Consider the following 26,361-nt stretch of genomic DNA (forward strand, 5'->3'; position numbering starts at 1 on the left):
TATCTCTAAAGATAAATTTTCATAAATAAGCCGGAGTGAAAAATAAAACTTATCCTATTTTTCAATTTACTATTTAATTTTGTTGGGAAAATGTAAATAATGATAACCCAAGTAATAAAAAAAATGCTGCTATGAACTGGTTTTGCTTCCAATCCTCCGTAAACGATGACAGATATAAACACATGCTGTCAAATAAACAAAGAAGATTGTCAAGGACAAGAGCCAGTATTCAGTTACGTCTTCGTCCGATCCTCCAATCACGTTTTTGATAGGCGGGCCTAAGCGCTTGCCCGTAGCCAACAGGTTTGTTGTGTTGTTCCGGTCTAGCTAACCTAGCTAACTAGCTTGTGTAGCATTGGTGGCAAGTTGAGAAGAGCCTTGTCAAAATTAGCTGCAGTACAGTAGCGTTCATGTATTTTTATGTCACCAAGGCGTTTAGAGAGGCGCACATCTCTTCCTCGGAAACTGGAAGCTGGAATTTTCAGACTGGGGTAATTATTGAAACGTTTAGAGCGGCTTTCTTGACTTTGAAGCATGTTGTTTTGTGTGGGAGATGTAGCTCCGTTAGCCAGCGGGAGACAGGGCTCAGTTTGGAAGAGTTCGTCCAAGATGCTAGCTCATTTTACTGTGTTTGAGTAAAAGACACAGAGAACGGGTAGCTTTATTCAACTGATAGACTACATTGTGTATACCCTTATGGTGACATTTTGTGAGATTGGATAAATTGTGTCTTATCTGTATTTGACTGCCTGATGGTAGGTAGAAAAGTAGCGCGACTTGACTGTTGCGCATAGGAGGCTGTTTCGTGGATCACAACAAAAGGATTTTTGATAACAAGCTGGCAGCTAGCTTGCTTAAGCTAACGTTAGCTGCCTTAGCTAGATTATGAATTCTCCGTAAACTACCTATGGTTTATTGAATTTCATTATCTGTGGCTTTTTTTTGCATTTCGCTCTTTGCTTGATTTATTACAGAAATTCACAAGCTAGCTCTGATAAACTGATTTAGTGCTGACTTGATCTAGGCAGGGCCCCTATCAGGCAGCTAGAAGCCGGCCTTCCAAAGCCAGTTAGTGTTAGCACTAACTGGCTGTCACAAAATACTCTCACATTGATTTGATATGATTCACAGCGCTCTTTAAAAGTTTGTCGTGCTAGTTTCTGGGCATGGAAGAGACACACCCGGTCTGCTAACTTCATTGTTTTGCAAGCTAAATAGTTGAGGTGCCAGGCAGTGTTTGTGACTAGCTAACATCAGGTGGGCATTTCTTTACTTCACACAAGAGTCAGTGCTGCTGACAAAAGAGTCCTGCTTATTTCTTTTTGAAGTAACGGTGTCTAGTACAATAGTGTGCAAAAGGCTTGAGCCCGCCCTCATTTCTTAACATTTTGCTTTTGTTTTTTAAGTGGTTTTGAACAGTCGTTCTCCGAGCTTTCTGAAGGTGTTTCAAAGGTTTTCTTTGGATATCGGCTCCCTTTTCACTCATTTTTAGCCTAGACCCTGTCCCGTTGTTTGTTAAACCATTCTCACTGACCTATGACTCATTCATACATATTTGTATCTTAAGTGATGCCTAAAGTGTATCTTTAGGCAGCCTCATAACACAACTTGTTCCCATTCCTTTAGTTAAATATTTAAGAAATGCAAAAGATGACTTGCCAGCATAAACTAGTATTAAGTAGAAATAGCTGTGGTGTGCCACATTACACAAGAACGGGACTGGAAATCAGTGGCAACAGGTTTTATGGAGTGGTGAATTCAAATTTGAATTTATTTATTTTTTGTTTATATCAATAAATACAGATATGGCATATTAGTGAGCACCTACAGCAATTTGTAAAACATGGTGGAGGCTCTGTCATAGTTTGGGGCTACATTTCTAGTAGCAGTGTTTGGTATCTTGTCAAAACCGGTGAAATGACAGGCATTAAAAAGTACCATCAAGAGCAAATCTGACTTGTTGCTGCTTAATTTTACAACACGACAGTGATCCCAAACACACTGCTGGTGCAGTAAAACCATTTCTGGTTATAAAAACATACAGTGGAGCAAAGTCAGTCATGGACTGGCCTCCACAGAACTTTGACTTCAGCATTATTGAACAAGCATAGGATCATCTTGAGAGAGAACAGAACAAAAGGCAGACAAAATCCAAAGAATACCATCAAATGTCCTTCGGGAATCCTAGAGAATTATTCCCGAAAAATACTTAAAGACCCTAAAAGTTTTTGCCTTATAAACTGTATTTCATTTCTGTTTATGTTTGCACACATTTTAGTTCATCACTACACTTATTTCCCAGTTTTCTAGAAAAAGTATAAAGACATGAAGGGTAGCTCAAGACTTTAGCGTTTCGCTGTATATGCCTGCCTGTTATTTTTATAAGCTTAAATGCTCTTGTTTTTTCTGTAGTTTTATTTGTAATGATGTACTTTGTGTATGCCTCTCTCCCAAGGTGTCCGTCTCTTCTGAGTTTACACTGCTAGCATTGGAGTTCATCCTGTGACTCAGTGGTCAGTAGAGGGGCTCCTGAGAGCAAGGGCCCGAAACTGTAGCTCCCAGTCCCCTCTTGTCTGTGTGTGAGAGAAAACTTGTATTAAGTCCTGTGGAGACTCCTGGCTTTTCCAGCTTAAGATGTCCTCCATATTGCCATTCACCCCTCCTGTGGTGAAGAGGCTTTTGGGCTGGAAGAAATCGACTAGCAGCCCGGGAGGAGCGGGCGGCGCAGAGCAGAACGGACAAGAGGAGAAATGGTGCGAGAAGGCCGTGAAGAGCTTAGTGAAGAAGCTGAAGAAGACGGGTCAGCTAGATGAGCTCGAGAAGGCCATCACCACACAGAACTGTAACACAAAGTGTGTTACCATCCCCAGGTACAATAATACTGCTGATTGTTGGTGATTCTGCTTTTTCATGTTTCTGTGACTAAAAGCTTATATTATATTTGCTGTTAGACAGTTTGTATTAGTCCCATGGGAGAGAAATGTTGAAAGCTCAATTGATGTGGATCTTTGTCAGCCAGCCTTCATGACCCAGACTTGCATTCAGTGGGAACACCGTGTTAACAGACATCTTTCAATGATGTTCCACCAAGTACCACATCAAATGTTTGGATGTCTATAGATAACTGTTTTTTTTATCTCCTGAGAGTTGTTCTAGGACATGTATGTTTTAGTGATAGAGTGACTGGCTCAGTGTGAGTGAAATGGTATCTACGTCAGCTAAAAGTAATGTCATTCAAGCAGCTGTACTTATACTGGTTTGTTTTATAGCGTTTAGTGACTTTGATAGGTGTCACGTTGACATTAGGTTGCAATCATGCAGTTTCCTGCAGTGGAAATTGCTAATACCACATCTTGATATTATGAGCTAAACGTTTCTGGGGTAAGTGGACTAAAATGGATTTCCAGCTTTGTCTTGAGCCAGACGACTACAATCACAAAGTCTAATGCATGTTGTTGTGTATTTTTAGCTTATAATACGTAGCATCTGTTATTGTCCTGTTATTCAGAAGCAACTACTCTCCATTTGTCTTAATTTCACATTTTTCTGTCCATTTTCTTGTCAGTGTTTTGAGAATGGAAAGGTTTTTTCTTCTTTTTCTTTTTTGCCAAGGTTGCCACCCCCACCCCTTCTCTTGTGCCATTGTGTGTCTTCAGTGTTTGTTTGAATGTCTCCAGATAAGTTCTGACATAAACAATCATAGTGAAAGAGTTATTTTCAGTGTTTGATACAATGCCACAATGTGAAGAATGCCCTTTGTCTCACTCATTGTGCGTGCTAGCAAATTCCATGTTTGGGTTTTGCTTTTTTTTTTCTCTCCCTTGATTCGGTTGAAAAAGGCTTCTCTTATTTGAAGTTCCCATCTTTCATTTTCATAGCTGAAATTTGATGTCTTTCTTTTGCCATGAGACTCCAATAAAAGAGGCCTTTTAGTGTTTACATACCCATACTGATATTTCTGAATGAGTCATGTCCCATGTTTATCATTTGTTTTTTGTTTTTGTTTTTGTTGTTTTCTCTGTGTGCAGCAATTGCTCTGAAATATGGGGACTGAGTACACCAAATACGATAGAACAGTGGGATACATCAGGCCTTTACAACTACCCTGACCAAACCAGGTGACTATCTCAACTATTGTGTATACAACTTTGATGTGGGAGAGTTGTCATCATAGTGTTGGAGGTGACGGTTGCTGAGAACATCCTTGTTTCTCGTCAATCCATCTCCATTACCTCTCCTACCTGGCCATATTATGTATCACTCCTCCCCCTCTACCTCCCCTGTGTTCTGCCCCTCTCACCACCGTCTCCTGTTTGCTGTTCAATCAGATCCTTGGACGGCCGTCTCCAGGTCTCCCACAGGAAGGGCCTTCCCCATGTTATCTACTGCCGTTTGTGGCGATGGCCAGACCTTCACAGCCACCACGAGCTGCGTGCCATTGAGGCCTGTGAGTATGCCTTTCACCTCAAGAAGGACGAAGTCTGCATCAACCCTTACCACTACCAGAGGGTGGAGACCCCAGGTGAGCCAAATTGTGCCGTTTGAATATGAGAAGTTGTAATGAATGGTGAGCGGCAACATTTTAAAGCCATTTTTTTAAATATGTAAATCTCTTCTGGTAATTTTTCCCCAACACTTTAGTGCTGCCTCCTGTTCTCGTGCCAAGACACTCAGAAATCCTGCCAGAGCTGCCACCTCTAGATGACTACACTCATTCCATACCTGAGAACACAAATTTTCCAACAGGAATCGAACCTCCAAACAACTATATACCAGGTGAGTTTGCTTCTTGTATTTACATCATGTCGGGAAAGAAAATGTGATTTGAGAGAAGACATGCTTTCAAGATTTGTTCAAGATCACATTTTTTGTGTGTTTCAACAGAAACACCTCCACCAGGCTACATCAGTGAGGATGGGGAGGCCAGTGATCAGCAGATGAATCAAAGTATGGACACAGGTACCCTAGACTAGTGGTTCTCCTTCTTCTCCTGTCTGTCTCACATCACTAGTATGCAGGTCGGAAGGTTGGTGCTTCGATCCCCGCCTGCTCCAGTTTGCATGTCAGAGTATCCTTGGATAAGATACTGAACTCCGATGCGTTCATTGGAGTGTGAATGTTAGATTGAAAAAGCTTGCTTCTATGTATGGGTAAATGAATGAGGCACATTGTATAGTGTGCTTTGAATGTTCAGGTAGAGTGGAAAGGTTTTATATACGGACCAGTCACCAGTTCAGTTACCATATATAACTTGTTTGAGTGATTTAAGTTGATAACTGAAGGTACTGAGTTTTGATTGATGATTATTATAATATTTTCTTAAGATCGTTTTTGGGCACTTTTGCCTCTATTGGATGGTAGAGCAGTGAAGATGGACAAGAAAGTAGGGCGAGAGAAGAAGAAGACATGCAGTAAAGGGCGATAGGTCAGACTCTACCTGTGCTGCTGCACTACCATGTGTCACATAGTCGCCTGATCTACCTGGTGATGGATTAGTACCAATGAAATCTGTCCATCAAAGCGCATCCTAGATCAAGTATGCTCATAGTAACATATAGTTTTAGATTGTTGCGTCAAGAGATTACAGTCTTATTCACTTACTGGTTCAAAGGTGAGTTTTTGACTGTACCACGCGCTGGCCTTATCAGGCCACTAAAGTGAGAGCTTGGTGTCATTCAGACATGGGTATGTATATACAACACAGGAAGGCATGAATAAGAACAGTTTTAAAGCTGCTGTTATTGTCAGACACAGTGTAGCACCTTGCATCAATCTGTCAGTGCTTGTTCTTTATTGAAAGCGTCTTGATTCAGTCCTCCACCTTGATTCTACCTGTTGCGCTTCCCCCTCTGTTTTACCTCAGAGGGTTAAATGTGTCGTATCCTTCAATTTCTTAAAGAGGGTGGCAGGGACAAAATCCAGATTGAATCTTTTTAGATTTTTTTTTTTTCCACAGAAACGTGAGCAAACATGAGAAAAGCATTTAAAGTTTAAAGTCACAGAAGTTAAATGTTTTATTTTGTAAGATTCAATAGCAGCGCTCGGTGTCTTGTTCTGGAAATGGATGTAAGAATAAAGTAGCTTAGTGTACTGTTAATGATAACCTCAACTGCAGCAGTGAGCTACTTACTGTTTTATAACTAATCCATTTCACCCTTAGTGCAGTGAAAGAAGCTGTAGCTCAAACTTTATCTTCTCATCTAGAAGATGTACAGATCAAGTGTTATGGCAACAGTAGACAGCATCTCTTCTGTTCACTGTAAAGCAAGCAGATGAGTTTTATGGTATCCTTTTGGCTTTTCTTTGCAAGACAGCCACCAGGTTCATTATAAGATATAATCCACCTTTTTGGATTTTAATGCATCCACACCCATGACTTGTTGTTTTCTGGTTAGGTTCTCCAGCAGAGCTCTCCCCCAGCACTCTGTCTCCTGTCAATCACAGCATGGGTAAGTGTTGTTTTTAACTCTACTCAAACAAATTGTGTAACTGAATATGTTAAATCTGACACAATGGAAGGGAACCATGTGAAAAAAATGTAATTAAATTTGTTATTTAAAAAAACACAAGTGTTTAGCTGATAAAGAACAGGATACATTTTTATTCAGTTATTTGGTGTTTTTTGGCATCTCTCTATGTACAACTGTGTAATGAAGATTAAAAAAAACAGCATGATGAATTAACAAGTCTGTGTTTGCATACATGAGTGAAGCGAACAAGTGCCGCAGACTTGGCAAAACCTGCACATAGGGCGGGGATTTTGCTGGTAATCACAATAATGGTAATAAATTAGTGAGGTGGTGGTTTTGGATGGGTCTTGTGGTTGCCTGTCAGTAGGAAAGCAGACACATCTGTGCATACACAGAGAAAACTTTTCAGTGCTGGTCTCTGCTCTTCTTTCAGTGCAGAAATGCTCTGTGATTCTTTCGTAACTGATGTGTAGTTTTGCCTCTCCTGCAGACCTGCAACCAGTGACTTACTCGGAGCCAGCCTTCTGGTGCTCTATAGCGTACTATGAGCTGAACCAGCGCGTCGGGGAGACGTTTCACGCCTCTCAGCCCTCACTGACAGTGGATGGATTCACAGATCCATCAAACTCTGAACGCTTCTGCCTCGGCCTGCTGTCTAATGTTAACAGGAATGCCACTGTAGAGATGACCCGAAGGCACATAGGTATGGCACAGCTCAGTATGTGTTAGGAGTGTATAACTGTGTGTAGGAAACCTGTTGCACTTTCAGCCTTCAAAATTACTTTCTTTACATTCACACAATTCAGTATGTCTGAATAACTGGGTTCTATCTGTGTTTGCAGGAAGAGGAGTTAGACTCTACTATATTGGGGGGGAAGTATTTGCTGAGTGCCTGAGTGATAGCGCCATCTTTGTCCAGAGTCCAAACTGCAACCAGCGGTATGGTTGGCATCCAGCAACAGTGTGTAAAATTCCTCCAGGTGAGATACTTAAGAAGAAATATGATGATAAAAGTTTCTCTCTCTCTTAAAATTGTGTAGCATCCTGCTTTAAGGTGAAAATGGAATTTACATTCCCAGTGTCTCTGCTTCCATAGCAACCTTTCATATCACCTCTGAAAGTCCACTTCTCTGCCATGCACTCAGAATGCTAATTCTCAGTATATCAGAATAAAACGTTTTTAAAGGAGTTCTGTGGAAAAAGAGGAATTTAAAAACTTGCTAAATTAATCAAATCACTAACTGGTGAAGGCCAGCAGACTCATCACAAAAGCTCTGTGTAATTAATAATTATCCACAGCAAAAACAATAACAGACCACTTCCAACTAAAGTCTCATTGTGATTCATCTTTTACCACCAGCGAAAACCGACGGCCCTGTTTTTTCTCTTTGTCCTTTCAGGTTGTAACCTAAAAATCTTTAACAACCAGGAATTTGCAGCTCTGCTGGCTCAGTCAGTCAACCAGGGCTTTGAGGCCGTCTACCAACTCACCAGGATGTGCACTATCCGCATGAGCTTTGTCAAAGGCTGGGGAGCTGAGTACAGGTGAGCACTGGTCCAGAAACTGGAAATCATGGGATGTAGTCATACTTAATATGTGGAAATTTGATTTGAAACGTTAACAGTTAATCTTAGTGGTGCCTTGTACGCCGAACTTTAGTTGCACCCTATGGTCCTTATTACTGCAGTTAAAGTAAAGTTTTTCTTCCTCGCTATCAGTTTTGTTCCTAGTGAATTTAATGACTTGACTAATTGATTAATTTATTAGTCAAGCTTGAGGGGACAAATAACAAAGACCAAACAGAGCGTTCATAGAACAGCCAATCTGAGTTTATTCACAGAGCACTTTAGAAAACAGCATAGTTGCCCAAAGTGCTTTCTAATTCAAGAGCAATAAAATATAAAACCACATAGTAAACAAAAACTAATAATGGTAAGCTCCATAAAATAAGGGTTAAGTTATTTGTGTACAAGTATTGTGTGTTAAAGAATCATTTCAAACTCATTAATATCCTTTATACTGCAAAGAGCTACACAATTCAGCAGCACTTAAACTACTGAGGGATTTTATGCATTGCTTTACAGCTTCGACACACACACTGGATGCAAGAAATGATTCTTCTATAACAAAATAACTGCAGGACTGAGCTGGTTCACGGGGCAGGAGGGCAGCTTTTTAACAGCTTAGAGCCAATCACATACAGGATGTGGACCGGCCGCTAACATTGTACGACTAATTAGTGATGAAAAGTTTAACCAGTTATTTCTGTTGCTGATTAACAAAGGCGGCAAATAGGGCTGTTCGATATAACGATACGTATCGGATGACATCTATCGTTTCATTTTACGCTATCGTTTGTTTCGTGGTGTCGCAAAATAAACTGTTTACGGCAATATTTTCTCATCGTTTTGATGGTCACTGTAGTGGCTATATTAATTTATTAAAGTTCTCTCTTTCTCTTATATTTAATATAACCACACTATGGACGGACAAGCGCCTGTTTTTATGCGTTGTTGTTAGCTACAACGACGGTAACACCATCGCGTGTCCGCTTGTTTATTTTCCACATAAACCTTTCACAATAAAGCTCAAGATTCTGTTGAGACTTTTCAAAATAAACTGAATCACGTGAAAGAGGATGCAGAGTGTTTACGGATGAGAAGCAACAAGGAGCCGTCAGGTGCTAAAAAATAAACCTTATGCCGGGCTCACACTGTGCGATTTTTGGCCCATTTTGAGCCGATTTTTGGCCTTCATCATACGTCGTGCATCGTGTAGTATACGTGGGGTAACGAGAAGCGATTAACACCTCACAACCAGCTCCTGATCATCAATCGCTTGGTCGTGAGGGTGTCACCGCAGTCTCTCACACTGCGCACGTGCAAACACAAATGTCAGCTAAAAAGACGGAGCAGCACGGCAGTGCAGCGTGTGATCTGGACACAATCGATGGAGGCACTTGTAGAACTTTGGAAAGCTCATCCGAGCCTTTTCGATGTGGCCTCACAAAATTATCACGACCATAACAACCGTGAAAATAGTTGGATAGACATTGCTGCTCAATCACAGCTGCCTGATCAATGTTTTTCATTAGCAATTTAGCAAAGTTGATGGCGGTGGTGTGCGTGTCTGTGTGAGTGAAAGACAGAGAGGGAGAGCAAGCGACAGAATTTCTGTTATAACCTTCATTTTATGGACGCACAGTGTGAGCACTCAAGTCGCATCAGAGCATCGGGTCGTATAGTGTGAGACCCTGCATCGTGACCTACGAACTTCTAACCCCTACGAGTCAATCGTACAGTTTGAGCAGGAGCTGAATCGCGCGACTGAAAAAATCGCACAGTGTGAGCCCGGCATTAGACTCAAACGTTAGAACAGGCTTTTCCCCGCAGCACGCCGTGTAATAAATACTCACAAAGAAAACGGCGGCCGTTACAACTTATGTCTAAAAATGCACCTCAAAACACGTCACGCAAGTCAAGCTGCCCAAGATTTACAGAATTTACAGAAAATGTTAAATTTTTGTGATTTATATCGTTATCGGGACGATAGATGTCTTATATCGGGATATGAGATTTTGGTCATATCGCACAGCCCTAGCGGCAAATGTTGTTTTTATTTTGTTTGTTTGTTTTGATGCATACAGTTTGAGCCATTATTAGTGACATCAGCTAATAATGACCTGAACTATTTCCATCACATGGGATGCAAATGGTTCAGGTTATTCCAGGGATGTGTGATCAGATTTTCAAGTAGTTTTTAGAATTTCAAGTAGAGAGCTGCAAACCGCAACATCCTCTTCCTGTAGAAGAAGTTGTAGAAATGGGTGCTTCACTTAACAAAGCTCGTCATAAAGCATCATAAGTCACATGTCGTGAAACATAAAAAGGCTACGTCAGCTCATGAAATTATCTTTATTTTCCAGGCGGCAGACTGTCACAAGCACTCCTTGCTGGATCGAGCTGCATTTGAACGGGCCCTTGCAGTGGCTAGACAAAGTTCTGACCCAGATGGGTTCCCCATCCGCACGCTGCTCCAGTATGTCCTAAAATAGCCCCTCCCCCTCAAAAAAGCCCATTATAAAGCTCATTAAATTCTAAACATGTGAGTCCTTTCATTTAAAAAAAGGAAATCCCACAGATTGATTTTTCTGTGACATACTTCATAGTATTTGTGGCCCAGTTCCACATCCCTCTTTTAACTTCACATACACACACAGATACAGACTTTTGACTAAAACAACAACAAAAAAAATTGGCACTTTGTTACCCCTCTATGTCATGCACCTTGTTAAAACTGTTTTCCCAAAACCTTAATATTAGATCTATTTGTGGTACAAATAAAATGTATATTGGTTTTTAGTCTGGGAGGTAGAGGAGATACCAAAAATATCTGTGAATAGTTTCTCAGTATTTGAAGATTGCTTGTATAAGTAACATGATTTTTTTTTTTTTTAAAGCCTACCCCAAACATTGTTAACATAAGTTTACTTTTCTCTGGGAAACTCTGCCCCGTCTCTTGCCAGGGGGAGGTGACTTAGTGAAGAAATGATGGCCTTGGTGGCCGTTCCCCTCAAGGAAACGCCACGGTGTTTTTATTTTGTTTTTGTTAAAAAGTGATTTGATTGTCTTTGCCAGAACACCCCTTCCTCGCACACACACACACACACGCACACACATACACCTCAGTTTTTGTTTTTTTTTATTTTATTTTAGTTTTATTTTAAGTCTTGATGGGTGTCGTTATAAGACATTCCTCGTAATGGAGAAAAGAGTGTTGGTTGAATAAATATTTCAAAAACGAAGTGCTAACTCAGTCTGACAAGAGTTTATGATTTTTGTCATTATATGGCACTCTTATGTGTCCTTGGCTTAGTCTAGTTACATCCCCCACTTGAACAGCCTGGTATGGAAGCTGAAGAGGTGGTGGGCCAGGCTTTGCAGGGTGCACTGGGCAGGGACCAGAGAATATCAGCTGTTAATCAAAAAGCTTCTTGTTTTTTTGACAGACACTGGGAGTCCTGGGACTCTCCAAGGTGAAGTAGAGAGCGGTTCACTGGGAGAATTTGAAGGTTTCAATGAATGAATTCATTCTGTTTTTAGCCTATATCCCCATTGTTTTGCTACTTTTGTATTCTCATGTATTTTTATATATAAATATACTTAAAATTTCTGTCGTCCACTTTTTATTAAAATAATATTATAAAGACCACAGTTGTTTCCAAAGTGACATGGAGGGCATGGATCATTCCTTCATATATTTTTTTTTCTCTCCCTCAAAACTTTCTAAGCAGCTCTTTGTCTTGGTTTAAGGAAAAAAAACATCACTGCCACACATGATGTGCAGCCTGTATCTACCCTTTTTTCTCTTCTGAAAAAATCTGGTGCATTTAAAGTACACTAAAACAGCAACAGATTTGCCTGAAATCAACTTTTCTGTAATGGTTTGAATGATTCCAGTGGCATGTAAAACTTTGTAATGGCCATTTGTTCATTCAGCTCGGCCATTCAGTTCATTCAATTTTATTTTATTTTTTTCCCGCCCCCTTTCATTTTTGGAAAAAACACACATGACCTCTTGTAGCCTTCTGGTGCTTACGGCAGGCAGGTTAAGATGAACCAGATATAATTGGCTTTCAAAATGTTACAGGAACGTCGGAAGGAGAGTGTTTCTTTTCTCCTGTGAGAGGAGCGAATGTGCCTGCACAGTGGGACATTCTGTGTTAGTGTTTGTATCGTACTTGTTCTGTCTATAAAATACAGTATGTACAACAAGACTTTATGGCTTCAACTCATTTTGTGGCTGTTGCGAGTTTAACATGTCCCCGCCCCCAAAATATGTTTACCATATGGCAGTAGTGATTGTACTTTAAGTGCACCTAGTGAAGTTTGGATTTGGGGAACTGAACCAAGTGTTAGGGTCCGGTGTTACATTGTTTTGACTTTGGCCTACAACATATGAATGTGAAAAAAAAAATTGCATTACAAAAACTGACGTGGACCAGACATGCATATACATATATACATAACAGTAGTACAGTATGTGTGTATTTAACAGTAATCTTTTTGCAAAGCAGTCAGTACAGTAGATGTGGCAGTTGTTTTACCAGTAGAGGGCGGTATTGATAGAGCAGTTCTTTTTCTCTTTTGTTTTTTCCTTTTTTTTTCTCTGACCATAAGCTTCTCAGGCGTGCGCATATTATGCAGACTTCATAAAACACTAATAAAGATTTTTATTCTCATGATTTAGCCTCTTGTGTTTCTTAAATTGAGGAGTTGAGAGAATTTGTACAACACTGATTTTTATCTCCAAGGTCCTGCTATTTGAATCGCCAAATTCAAGTAGAGATTACTAAAGGCAGCTGATGACATTTTCATCAAAGGCAGCTTGTGGAAAGTGGTACATTTCCGTAAGTAACACTCAAATACAAATTGGAGCTGTGGAGCATATAGAGCTAAGTTTGCATGTTCAGGTTATACATGGGGGGGGGAAAATAAATTCCACCATTAAATATGTATTTTTTTTAAACACATTACATGCCTTACGAAGTTTTCCACCATGCCAGCCGTGGCATGACCATCAATAATGACACCATAATAACATCATGAGATATTACAGGAGGAAACATCTGCATAAAGTGGTGTTTTGAGGCTATGTTGCACATAATGCTCGTCAAACAAGGCCGTGGGAAGTAGGGATACTGCATCAGCCCTTACCTGCCAACTGCCACGGTTTTTTGTTTGTTTTTCAGGGGTGGTGGCACTACGGCATCCTTCAATATCAAGACATTTCCCACGGCTCGTTTAGCTCTTGGTTATACATTTGCATCTTGTTTTGGTCAAGTTTTATATGATTGAGGGGCAGATTGTGAAAAGCTAAGTGCAATTCACTTTTTTTACTTGAAAAGCCAGATTTCAGAAAGAGGCCTCGTTCTCAGCTGACTGTATATTGAGGGAGTTTGGCTTTATGGCTTTCTGCCAGACAAGCTTCTAAAAATACATTTAACAGAAATAGTCTTCTAACCCTAACCAAACTGTGAGTAAACGCTACAAAAATATAAAAGAAAAATTTCTCACAAATGCCCAAGAGGCAAATATCTACCAGTAGTTGTGGGGCACGTCAGAAGTTGTTGCTTGAAGACAGATGGAGTCCTTCCGTAGCAGTTCTTACGGGAGGGTTCTGGATTGGACGCGCCCCACCCACTCCCTAAGCCCGACGACCAATCAAAGCAGAGCGGCCTCCGGATGTAAATAGTGCCAGCTACAGCTAACATATAGCTAGCTAGCTACTTGTCGAGACAAGATGGCATTTACCTTATACTCTCTTATACAAGCAGCTATTCTGTGCATCAATGCTGTTGCTGTACTACACGAAGAAAGATTTCTAAGTAAAAGTAAGTGTCTGTAATTCAGATATTAGGCTGTCAAGAGGTCATGTATAGAAATGGCCCAGCATTTAAACTGGCTAATGCTAAAATGCTAGTCAAATAGAACAATTTAAATGGCAAAAGTTTGTGATTTAACGTTGCTACACCACATTCTATCCATTTGACAGGAAGACTTTATGTTGTTCGTCTATGTTTACATTTTGTACTTTTAATTCCCACTTTACTTAATACAAATCCGTTCGTTTTAACCATCTTCAGTTGGCTGGGGAGTGGATCAAAGTGTCGGGGGATTTGGTGATGAACCAGGCATCAAAGTCCAGCTAATGAATCTTATCCGCTCCGTCAGGACAGTCATGAGAGGTGGGTTTCCACTTTATCACACACTCAGTATTCTTCAGACAGAGTGACTTAGATCATTTTAACTTCTCTTGGCTCAGACCATGTCATGTTTTATTTTCCCCTGCAGTGCCGCTGATCGCAGTGAATTCAGTCTGCATTGTGCTGCTGCTTCTATTTGGGTGAAGAAGTTTAAAAGCGGGGACGGGGCAGATGAGTCAGGACATCTCCGTCACTTCAGGAACCACTGAAGAAGACAATGTCCCCTTCAGCCTGGATATGAATGTTCTCTTTGTATATTTCTATACATGAGTTATTGTATGGTTTTGTTTTTTTGTTAAGCTCTCTTTCAGCCAATAAGAGTGACATCTCCCCTTCGTTTTGGAAATAAATAAATAAATAACGAATTGCTGAATAGTTTGAACTTTTCAGACAGTGAGCAAAAATAAATATTTTTACACTGTACTAGTAAATTGGTGAGAGGAGCCGACTATGAAACAGCTGTAATTTATACTCTGAAAAATATGTGAAGTAATTGTGGAATAAGTGATTGTGCGTCGACAGTAAAGATTTTTTTAAAAACGTCACCGAGTGCGAGTTTCATTGCTGATGAGCCGAAAGCGCACTGTTTGTCCCAGGGCGCTTGCCGTACTGTTGCACTTTGAGCTAACCTTGCTAAGCGGTATCTGTGAGCCTACATGGATATTATAATCGATCATGGGGAATGCGCAGAGTTACATTGTAGCCTCACTGTCTGTATGTTCCGTGTATTTAGTTTACGTTCACGTTTACTGCGCTCACAAGCTGCTGAAAACAACCGAACTGCATAGCGACAAACTTCCGAGTGATGCGTATGTTTACATGAAATACCTGAGCAGAAGAGTGACCCGGAGAGCAGGCTGCTTATACGGTACAGAGAAACAAGAAGCTGGTTATACAGTGGTCAGCTGCAGGTGAGTGCGGCCTAACGTTTTACGCATGCATTTGAACTGTAAAATAGCTGGGAGCAGGTCCTCTTTGAGTTGGTGTATGTGTCTCTAAGGGTGGAGGATGCTCTGTTGCGGAGGTTCTGCAGTGCTGCAGGTTATGGTTGGGATTATCCAGACAGTGAATACAGAGACATCCCGCTGTGCTTCCCGGAGTTTCTCTGCGGCAGACCTCTCCTTATGTTGTTAACTCATGAAAACTTCAGGCTCAGCCCAGCAGGTAAGACATAGATAACATAAGACACATTTATAGAGCTTCTAAAGGGAATGATAAAGTATTATGATTCTATGACACGGTGTCTTTAACTCAACTCAGTGGAAACTTGATGGGTACATTTTATTGCCAAAATTGCTTTGATTTCAATATTTGATTGTTGTACAAAATACTACATCAAAACTCTGTGGCTACATTTAAAAGTAGTGATCCCAAGTGGGCCATACTGTGGGCTCATCACCCACAAGAGAAGTTGTAATGGTCGTGGGCGATGTCTGATCCCTGGTTGCTGAGGCTGGCTATTGGGGCATATAACATCATCTCTCTGGTGGGGAAGGATGCTGAGCTTAGGTGAGAGGTTGGGAGATCTTTCCTAGATATAGTCAGTCTCACCTCACCGCAGTCTGCTGGACAGGGGCTGGAGTTTGTACCAATCCGGAGTTGCCCTCGGTGAGAGGCAGCAGGCAGAGGTGGGTATTCAATCCCGATTCACTGCCCGGTTGAACTACAGTTCAGAGTACCCAGCCTTCTTGGGGTGCTGGAGAGTGTCCCTACAGTGATGACTAATGAATTGCTCCAGGGATCTTCTGAAGATCAGTGTCAAGATGGGGCCGGGTGATCAGTGCAGAAGGTGGCACACGATCTGGACTTGGTGCCTTCCTGGTCTTTTGTCCCTTGAAGAGTTGACTCTTTCTTCAGGTGGTAGAAAATGTATGGACAGATGGATGGAAACAAATAGCGAAGGCACCAGTATTGCAGGCTCAAATGAGTTTCACTAGAAAACAAACCAGCTAATGCAAGAACCCCACAAGTGCCATTTTAATTTGCTGAAGACATACTCACCTTGGAAAACCACAAAAAGTATCTATTTATCCATTTATTTCACTTTGCTCACAAAAGCAGTCAGTCACAACTAAAAGAAAATTCAAATTTACTGGAAAACACAAGGACAGGAATGAAAACTAACCATTTTTTAAAAAGCTTGACTTAGTGCACTGACTACATTGTTTACCAAAAAACGTGTTTTTCCCAGTACTGCAGGTTTTAAAAGAAAATTATCCAACTTTGAGTGTTTTAAATGTTTTTTTAGGTCTTGTCCATGTGCGTCAGAGTTTAAAAACCTTTCAGCCAATCGATGAGCTGAAGAAGGGTCCATTCACCCTGCGGGTGCAAGTCCTGGGGTACCAGCCGACTGATCTAGGGGTGGAGGTGGACATCTGTCTGTCTGCTACTTCCCGCTCCAGATGCGTAGTGTGGGAGAGCATCCTGACACTGCTTTCTGAAAACAAGCTTCACAAAGCCATCAGATGTTCACCTAAGAATGAAAATGAGAGTGAGTAGTGTCACGGTGGTTTCCCTTCAGAATATTTGTGTTTTTAAAGTGACGGTACACTGACGGTACCTGATCACCATGACTTTGATCTTTGTTCTGGCAGGTGAGAAAGATGAGCCAGCACCAGACACTCTGAAGCAGGTGGAGCTCAAAGTTCCCTGGACTCCTGACCTGAAGTGTACATGGAGTTTTCCATGTAAGCTCCTCTCTCTGCCGGCCAGGCTCTTTAGATTCACACCTCACAGAGCACCGAGTCTCTGGATGTTCTCTGTCTGCTTGGCTGAAATTGAAAAGCACAAAGGTAATGCGATTTATCAGACGATAACAGTATTAATTATCACTATGAAGGATGGCTCTGTCCTATTCTAGGGTGTCAGCTAGCTGCTCTGTTTTGCCAACAGGGGTTAAAGTGATCACAGCTCCCGTCACCGTCACTGCCCAGTTTAAGGAGCCTCTGCTGGTTCCAGGAAAGGTGACGGTCAGTTTTTGGGAGGCACCCGAAAATAAGCATCAGTCCCAAAGCCTCTACTTTCAGATGCAGCAACACAGAGGGGGCAAAGCTCACCTGGTGGGACTGATTTCTAGGTGTTGATGATTAACAAAGAATGTTATTTGTTGTTCAGATTTTCACTGTTAACAGTTTGACTGTCAGTAGATTGGCAGGTTACAGTCATCTGAATTCTGTTTTCTTACCCCTCCCAATTCAAGTGCATAATCTCAGCTACGGTGGCTGTTATAGAACAAAAAGTTTTAGTCACCTAAGAGAGATCAAAACCATTACATTTACCCAGCTGCTGCTGGCTGGCGTGTTTCTACTGTTTGTGTAAAACAAATATATTTTTGTACACAGTGTTTTTGAATATGTTGAATAATGTCAAAGTTTTCTGAACTTTTCTGTCATAAGCGCTGCTGTTTTTTGCTGCTGTTAGTCTGCCAGCTGCTCTTGTTAGCTGCTTTGAAGTAGATTCAGACACTTGGCGAATTAACTCTCATATGATGTGAGAATATAATCAAGCTGTTTATCAGAGGGAATGCGTGGTTTCAAGGATACTTGATCCTACCGTTAGCTGGTATCGCGTTAGCTCATAACCAGCTGTTTTCGTTTAGTCGGCTCATTGTCGGCTGTTCAGAGGAGAGTTGTGTGTCTAATAAATGAGGAATAAATGAGCAGCTTGTGGATGTTTTCATTCTGTTCTGACTAAATATTACTTATATACTATATTACCATTCAGTGCTTACCAGTAAGCAGATAAGGTGTTTCCAGGTATTTCCTTGTGAGTAATAATATCATTAATTGTATCTCTGATCAGTTAAAGCAGACCCTCCCAAAGTGTGGGGCCCCACACTTTGGAAAAGGGGCGCAGAGTCATTGCGGGGTGGGGCGCGGAATGAAAAGAGGGGGGGGGGACAACGCTTGGACACTGCTAGCACGGGGCGCCCACACAAACGCAAAGCAGGAGATGAAGCATCGCTGAATATGTTTCCAAACCAACTTCATTTTCAGCCAAAGACTAGAAAATATGGTGAAGCATATCTGCCCTTTGGCTTCACCTGCACAAATGCCGAGGTAGGTCTCCCCTGTAGGATTGGTTTTCCCTGCATCGGGAGCACACGCTGGGTTCTTCAAATCACGGACAAACAGTATCCCACATTCTTGATTTTTAGTTCACAAACACTTGTTGTAATGATTAACTACTCCTGACATTTTGGAGATGTTAGCTCTTTATACAGTAAAGTTACAGTCGGATACAAATAACATCAGGCTGATCCTGACACGATTTGTTCCCTCGGTTCAAATCACGGACAAACAGTATCCCACAGTTGTTTATGTTTTTTCTTTTTTCCTCAGATATTTTTATTAAATTTTCTGCATCCATTTTTACAAAAGACAAATTGAACAATATGCCGTTTTCTTTTTGAAGAACATAACAATATGAAACATACACCCCCACCTCATAATTATAGGAGTACCAGTGGGTGTACAAAAAGAAAAAAGAAAGGATCCAAACTAATAATACGAACAGTAAACCCTGGAGTACAAGATAACAGTTCCTGAGTGTACAACAGAGATGTGGAGAGTTTCAGAACCCACACCCCCACACAGACACAGAAAAAACAAACCAAGAAAAAAACAAAAACAAACATGAGTGGTCAGCTTAGTTGTAGAGATAAGTCAAATCTGTAAGGCCATCATAAAGCGCAGGCACAATAGAGTCTGTATACTTAAACATAAGATAAAATAAAATAGAATAAAGTTGTTTATGTTTTTAAACCCATTTTGCACAGAGAGGCATTATTTGAAAAATGTATTGATAGCAATGTTGAATATTATTACACATGAAAAAAAACAACTACATGTAAAATAATTACACCGTGAGGCCTCTGCCTTTGTAAATAGAGAGACAGTAACTGCGTGTGGCGTACAGCGTGACGTGGAAAAAGACACATACCTTTGACGTTGCCTGACAAACTCTGTATTCCTCGTCCACACATAAACGCAAAAAAAGGAGTTTTAAAAATCTCAGTTTTTGGTGATTCGAAACGCCGTTTATGTGTGGACGAAACAGCTGTGTTTTCAAAAATACCCATGTAGGTGTGGATGTAGCGTAAAAGAGTTAGTAGATTATTTTCTTACTACCTGCAGATTACTTGTATTTGCTTAATTGTTTACTAAATGTTTGAGGTGTGAAATAAACCGCAATGGAGCAAAATATGGGTGTGTGTGGTTGGAGGATGTGTTTGTCCCCCTTCCCCCGTGCGAAATCCATTTTCTTGTAAAACAAAGGAGGGCCCAGCAAAAAAAGTTTGGGAACCATGAGTTAAAGTGTCCCATTAAACCATGGCAGCATGCACAATGTCAGGACCCTGAGGCTAAAGCAGCTAAATGGAATTCAGGCATCGTTTGATTTATTATTCATGTGCTTTTCCCTTTGTGACAAGTCAAAATGTCCCAAAAAGCTAAAGAGCAGCTGCTCTCTCAAACAATAAGAGTAAGAACAGAGAGTAGAAAGCACTGGTTTTCTAATTTAGAGCTGAGGCGCACAGTTCCCGTGCACAACCGCCTCTGACCTAAAAACCTGCTGGAAAATAAGAAATCACTTGTGAAAGATCAGACGCAGTTTCAACATTAAGTGTCCTCTGCATCAGTGCACCTGGTGCTTTAACACATGACTCTGGTGCATTCCTCAGGGTTTGCTGTAAATATTCTTGCATTCTTTGTTTGAGCTTTATTTAGTTTACACCAAATTGTTGTCAAACATAATCTAAAAGACTGTTTTTCCTTCAACATAAGAAATACATTTTCTGACAAGTGGCATCTCCTTTGAGCCTTCTCTTTCGCTGAGAAAAATAAAGTAATCCCCAGTTTAGTCATTATTGTAAGGTCACAGTCTTAATTTTAAAGATTTTTTGAAACGGGTGTGTTGTTTGCTTGACTTCACAATATTTGTTGAATAGCTGAAGAGTTTAAATTCAAGGATGTAACACAATATTTAACACTGAGACTTAGAGCCTGTATTATATATTAGAAAACATTCAGTGCATGGGATTGAAAAAAGTGGCGTTTTAAAAGGACAAAATCAGGACAAGTGTCTGTTGTAGTTCTGCGTAAATAAGAATTCAGGAAGGGACTGCAGGTATGATCTGACTTCACTGCCAGGTCCAGTAAAAGTTAGCGCTCTGCTGGTTTTATCTTATCGCACTGAAGCGACAGAGGATAGAATATAGGTTGGATAACACATGAATGAGAAGACAATATTTATGCAGTCACTGATCAAAAGGACAAGTTTGACTTCCAATTATTATCACTATTATCATTTTGGTAAATAAAACTAATGTAAAAAATGTTTTTAGAGCTATTAAGGGATCGGGGTAGATTAGACAATATAAGTAGTAACTGTCACGGCTGGGCAGCAGTCGTGTGGTGGAATGAAAGAGGACCCAAGATGCAGATGGCAGTGGAGATTTATTTAAGGTGAGGACACAAAGCGAGGAGGAACAGAGGACACAAAGCGAGGAGGAACAGAGGACACAAAGCGAGGAGGAACAGAGGACACAAAGCGAGGAGGAACAGAGGACACAAAGCGAGGAGGAACAGAGGACACAAAGCGAGGAGGAACAGAGGACACAAAGCGAGGAGGAACAGAGGACACAAAGCGAGGAGGAACAGAGGACACAAAGCGAGGAGGAACAGAGGACACAAAGCGAGGAGGAACAGAGGACACAAAGCGAGGAGGAACAGAGGACACAAAGCGAGGAGGAACAGAGGACACAAAGCGAGGAGGAACAGAGGACACAAAGCGAGGAACAGAGGACACAAAGCGAGGAACAGAGGACACAAAGCGAGGAACAGGGCAACATACCAAAATGATGCAGAGAAATGCAGACGACGAGACAAGGAGCACAGCAGAGACACGTAGTATAAATGCAGTATAAATACACACACCAGGTAATCAGGAAATGGCACACAGGAGGGGACACAGCTGGAACTAATGGGCATAACGAGACACAAACCTACAAAGTAAAACAGGAAACTCACAGACTGTTTCACAATACCAACTCGGGGACACGAACAGAACACAGAGGAAGGACACAGGTAGGGATGATAGAAACACTAAACGCACAACTCAAACCATAAGAACAAATGCAAAACAGCAGAAACTGGAAAATAATAACAATAAACTCAAAACACTGGGTCAACGACCCAGGACCATGACAGTAAGTTATTGAGTTGCACATTTTTAGCTCGTTTGTCTGTTTTGCAATCAGGGCAAAAAAATCAGTTTGCAGTCAGGAAATAGATTTGAGAGCAAAATTACAGACGGGACTAAAGAAAATGTTTTTTTTAATCCTTTTGTAAATGTTTAACTTTAGATTGACATTTTGATTTTAATTAAAAACTACCTGAAAAGTGCCTGTATTCACTGTATAAGCGGTGTCTATTTTAATATTGTTATTATTAACTGTCTGCGCATAAGCACGTTAGCATATTCTCCAAAATGGCAAATAATGTGCAATAAATTAACCTTTCTTCATTTCCTTGTTTTGGGTGGTGTTTGCCTTTTTGCTATTTCTAATTTAACGAAAACTCAAAAGTCAACTCTGGGTGGTTAACATGTGAAGCAGAATCAATATAAAGGTCAATCCATTAGAAAATCACAAAGTTTAAAATAAGAGACGCACACACAAGTTCTGGTGTGAGTGCGTCGAGTCTGTGCCTGCCTCTGTGCAGCTACAGCTGTGAGCAGTTGTAGTGGATACGATGAGGGGAGGGCGTGTGTGAAGGATTTCTTGTTTGTAGACCACAAGGAATACTCTGCAAGCAGGAGACATCAGTTTTGCCAGCGGCACAGCAGAGCAGGAGGAAGCGTGCTTGATCATCCCATCTATGCCATGTGATTTTCCTTACATCGACCCGGGGAAGAGTTCAGGCTTAAAGCTTAAGGTAAAGGCATGTTTTTATTCAATTGATGTGTATTTTTACAGAAATGTGGATGTTCATTGTTGCATCAGTTGTGTGTTTGATGTGTAAAGGACAGTTTTAAGTAATGTTAGCATTCAGATAGCCACCATCATACATTAAGTGTACTCGATACTGCCCAACATTTTTAAAAAATCAACTCTGTGATATTAAATTATTGTCTATTTTCTCCTGGCTGTGCCACATAGTTCCTCCTCCCAGAGATAAAGCTTCTCCCAGGCTGCTCGTACTCACTGCTGAGACAAAAGGAGTCGCCAGCCATGTGAAGCTAAAGCCATAAACCAATGAACGTGTTTAAAATATTATCTATTTTTCATCTGTTCTTGTTCTCGCTCAGTCACCTCTACAAACTGGAGCATTCCCACTCCAACATGTACACTGCAGATATTATTCATTTATAGAGTCCCAATTCTGTCTTGCAGGAGTCAGTCAAGTGTAAGAGGGTCAGTTTGTAAAGCTCCTGTGCAGAGTGCAGCGCATTTAGCACACAGAGCTATAAATCCTCTAGAAAAGTCTTTCAATACAGTTTCCAGTGTGCATATTTATTGCATATTCCCATTTGCATTTGTTTGCGCTTGTCCTTTCTTTAAAACGGGACTAAAGCTTGAAGATTTGCCCACTGACATGAATCTGTCAGCATTCCACACCCATAAGCAGGATGGCAGATTTCCAGGATGTTCTGATGATCAGTGCCTTTATCACTTCATCTGAAATGTTTCTGTGTGGCAGCAGGGGAGGAGGAAGGTGTGTTTAAAAGAGATCAAACACTCCCTTTCCTTGGTTTGTTAAAGCACTTTTGAGGCCTTCATCTGTCTCCACCTTCACAGAGCCGGTCCTTCGGGAATTCAGGTTATTTTTGCTTCCTTTAAAAGTAACGGCTTCTTTTATTTATTCAGAGAGGCTAGTGCATAATACAGTCCACTATTTGTTGCCCCAGTTACACTGTTAGCGAAACACTGTACTATAATGTAACTGCACGATGTAGTCAGTTTGTAATTGTGCATTAATAATTCAAAAATTAACTAAATAAAGTAGGGGTAAATTTTGTTGACCTCAAATCATGTCGCAGCACCTTTATTCAGATTTTAGTAATAACTAGATATGTGACACCAGCCATGGTTTCTTTTTTTTTTTCAAGGTCAACTTTGACCGTGGGCACTAACAGTGAAGGTCAAGGTCAAATGTTTAGCCAGTCTAGATAGACAACATTTAAAATATCTTAAACTGTGGTCACTGGACCGATAACGAACAGACCGACAAACAAATGGAAACGATTACATACTCCTTCCCTTCAAGAGAAAAAAACTGTTTCCTGTCAAATGGTTTAATTATACTATCAAGCATTTTAAAATACATCAGTGTCCATGTTGGTCATGATGCCAGTTTGTTTGCTTGAGGAGTTTGGAGCATTTCTGTGGGAAGCAGTTCAAGTCAGGTGATGCTCTGCACATCACTGTTTCCTGTGATGGATCTTCACAGACCCTCAGACGTAAAAGGGCCAGTAATTTTGTAGTGCCATGTTCTTGACATTGGCATCAATTAATTTCTTTGGTGGAAATTCATCAGATTCATACAGTTGTATTACAGCTAAAAGATAAAATACCCGTCCAGGTGAACAAAGACTTTTTGTTTTGTTTTGTTTTTTTTACAGATTTCATAAGTCTTAAAAGACTAGAAAAGAATGAACACAATATACATAAAATAATGATACAATTCAGGGCACAAACCTCAGTTTTCTGGGTCAAAGGTATTTGGGCTCCTAAAGTGAATTGTATTGCTTTTTCTAGAATCTGCAAAGAAAAAACTATTTTCCCATTATATACAATGCAGACTCATAAAATAAATTAGCTTCCCTCCAAAAGCAGGGATGTCATAATTTAATCATTTAGACCATTTTGTTTACTATGTAGTAGTAATCTTAAAATGATTATATTAGTATTTATTGTTTGCTAAATATTCTCATATTGTTAAAGAAAAAGGAAGGCCTATTTACTGGATTATTCTATATTGTTTTAGGCTCACAAAATAAACCAGCCCCAGGTGTCTGTTGTTGTGAGCTGGTGTTACATAAATAATGTCTTGCAGTCGTCCTCAGTGAACAGACTAGTTTCTAAGGTCAGAGACTAACCTCCAGTTTTTTTGTTTGGTCTCAGTGTGAAAGAGATTTACATGAAGAAGCAAGGAAAAGGAAACACTGCCAGCATCCCCATTTCTTCCCCAACAGGGAGCAGCAGTGTGCAGGTCTACCATGACTATGAGAAGGTGGCCTTCAAGATGCATTCTGGAAATGGTCATGCTGCAGAAAACAGTTCTCATCCCAGGAGAGACCAGCTCTCCAGCCGAGCTAGTGCCAACGTTCCAGACATCAACTCCATCAGCCACGAAGAAAAGCGCAGCACGAAAGACGAGATTGGCCACAGGAGCTTCATAAGGACGATGGAGTCAAGCAGCCAGGGCTACTCGGGGCCAGAAGACAACTCAACAGACCCACATGAGACCCTGACAGAGACTTCAACTCTGACGTTTGTGGATGGACGCAGTACGGAGGAGTCAGCAGAGAGCCGCAGTCTCCACGGAGTGGGGATGGTTTATCTCAAGGAGTTTGTGCTCATAGATGATGATGAAGACGGGGACATGTCGCTAAGAGAGAAAACGGTGACAGACGTGTCCTTGATGGATGGAAAAGCTGCAGACCTGGTGTGCAGCAGGCTTTTGTCCACCTCCAGCGGTTCAGTGTCAGAGTACAAGGAAACATCTGCTCCTGACGCGCCTCCTCCTGAGGAGCCTGAAGCTGCACATGAAAAGAAAAGCTGCTGTTTGTGCACACTTTTATGACCCTTCAGGATCTCACAGCTTTGTGTCCATCATATGAACTGTGATACTGTCTGTGATAGAAACCTGAGCAGTCACTCGTGGTATGGGAAGCAGAAGAAGATTACATTCCTGACATGCTTTTTTAGCAACCAGCAAAACATGTCCATGTTCAAACATCAACCACTAATGTGTTTCAGTCAAACTGCTTTTTCATTATAAGTATGAAATGTATGAAACAGTATGGTGCATTTGATAAAAGTTGCAGTAAGAACGATTTGATACATGCATGTTTCTGCAATAAATGGCCGATTCTTGAAATATCAGGTGCTAACAAAAAATACAAGAAATTTCAGTATTAAAATGTCCCGCCTACTTATATTACTAATGTCCCAGTTTCATTTTGTCCATTTGAGATAACTCCACCTTTAATAATTGTAACAGCAGTGCACAAAGATCACAATGACTGATCATGCAGAGAGAGTCTTCGGTTTAGGTTGCCCTGGATCCTGTGTTGTTTTTACAAATAGATCCTCTTTTTAACTGCATTGTTCCCTCACCATAAAATATGTTGGCACAATGGTTCAGTGCTCATCAACAGCTGGCGTAGGCAAAAATAACTGAGTGCCACCTGAGTGTTATTTTTATTTGGAAGGAATATGTGAAACACATTTGTCAGAACTCAAAGATACAAACTGTGTTTCTTTAAGATACAACCCTTTTTTCCTTACATGCGCTGTGTCCATGAACTTCTCTGGCTATTACACTAAGTTTTTGTGTGTGTGATAATGCAGGAGCCAGTGCATTCTGATCTGCTTTTTTTATTCAGCAGCTACCTGAAAGCACAAGGTATGCATGATGTCCAGTTGTGCTACTCTCACACCAGAACGGAGCTAGTGAGTGGTTATTTTCTGCTCTTGATGTGATTTATAGTGAGAGCCTGACTGATACAAACTTAAACGATCTCTAAAGAAGGACAAATTCAGACAGCCTTGATTCTTTGAGACTGTCTGGAGTTCACCTTTGGGATTATTTTAAAGGTACAGTGTGTAAAATCTCACCACTAGATGTCAGTAAATTGCAGTCAACTGGATTATATTTTGTTACCCCTTTCAATTCAAGTGCATAATCCTAGGTACAGTAGCTGCTGTAGAACAATCAGCTTTGGCCACTGTTTATCTGTAGAGCGTCTAGGCTGTCAATCCCCTGTTTATTTCAGCTGTCAATATGTATCCACGTCTATTTGCTTTGGAAGAGGCTGAAGACCTTTGTGAAAGGAGTCCAAAAAGAGTCGACGAGACAGCAATGCTAAATTTTGTCCTATGGCAGTATTTCTGAGGTGAG

The 26,361-nt window shown here is 40.8% G+C and overlaps 4 protein-coding genes across 5 annotated transcripts; all 4 read left to right on the top strand.

Moving 5' to 3' along the window:
- Positions 1–331: 331 nt before the first annotated feature.
- Positions 332–12,764, top strand: LOC102790296 (SMAD family member 2). Of its 2 annotated transcripts, none has more exons than XM_006797491.3 (11): positions 332–491; positions 2,456–2,870; positions 4,029–4,118; positions 4,329–4,522; positions 4,642–4,776; positions 4,885–4,959; positions 6,396–6,449; positions 6,961–7,173; positions 7,313–7,450; positions 7,871–8,015; positions 10,397–12,764. In XM_006797491.3, exons 2-11 carry the CDS (start codon positions 2,635–2,637, stop codon positions 10,518–10,520), a joined length of 1,404 nt encoding a protein of 467 aa, XP_006797554.1. In that variant the 5' UTR covers positions 332–491; positions 2,456–2,634; the 3' UTR covers positions 10,521–12,764. The 2 variants fall into 2 exon arrangements, with proteins under 2 accessions (XP_006797554.1, XP_006797555.1); XM_006797492.3 differs by having other exon boundaries at positions 4,885–4,947.
- A 929-nt stretch (positions 12,765–13,693) lies between these two features.
- LOC102790772 (immediate early response 3-interacting protein 1-like) lies at positions 13,694–14,781 on the top strand. The gene is made up of 3 exons (XM_006797493.3): positions 13,694–13,864; positions 14,117–14,218; positions 14,325–14,781. Exons 1-3 carry the CDS (start codon positions 13,774–13,776, stop codon positions 14,378–14,380), a joined length of 249 nt encoding a protein of 82 aa, XP_006797556.1. The 5' UTR covers positions 13,694–13,773; the 3' UTR covers positions 14,381–14,781.
- A 62-nt stretch (positions 14,782–14,843) lies between these two features.
- Positions 14,844–17,894, top strand: si:ch211-12e13.1 (uncharacterized). The gene is made up of 5 exons (XM_006797496.3): positions 14,844–15,147; positions 15,237–15,400; positions 16,485–16,727; positions 16,831–17,028; positions 17,129–17,894. The coding sequence occupies exons 1-5, from the start codon at positions 14,912–14,914 to the stop codon at positions 17,317–17,319; spliced, it is 1,032 nt and encodes a 343-aa protein (XP_006797559.1). The 5' UTR covers positions 14,844–14,911; the 3' UTR covers positions 17,320–17,894.
- Positions 17,895–22,075: 4,181 nt separating this feature from the next.
- On the top strand, positions 22,076–25,384 carry si:ch211-12e13.12 (uncharacterized). The gene is made up of 2 exons (XM_006797590.3): positions 22,076–22,170; positions 24,360–25,384. Exon 2 carries the CDS (start codon positions 24,376–24,378, stop codon positions 25,039–25,041), a length of 666 nt encoding a protein of 221 aa, XP_006797653.1. The 5' UTR covers positions 22,076–22,170; positions 24,360–24,375; the 3' UTR covers positions 25,042–25,384.
- Positions 25,385–26,361: the final 977 nt, after the last annotated feature.

Source organism: Neolamprologus brichardi, chromosome 12 (assembly GCF_056152115.1).
Source record: "Neolamprologus brichardi isolate AB-2024 chromosome 12, ASM5615211v1, whole genome shotgun sequence".
NCBI classification, from domain to species: domain Eukaryota; kingdom Metazoa; phylum Chordata; class Actinopteri; order Cichliformes; family Cichlidae; genus Neolamprologus; species Neolamprologus brichardi.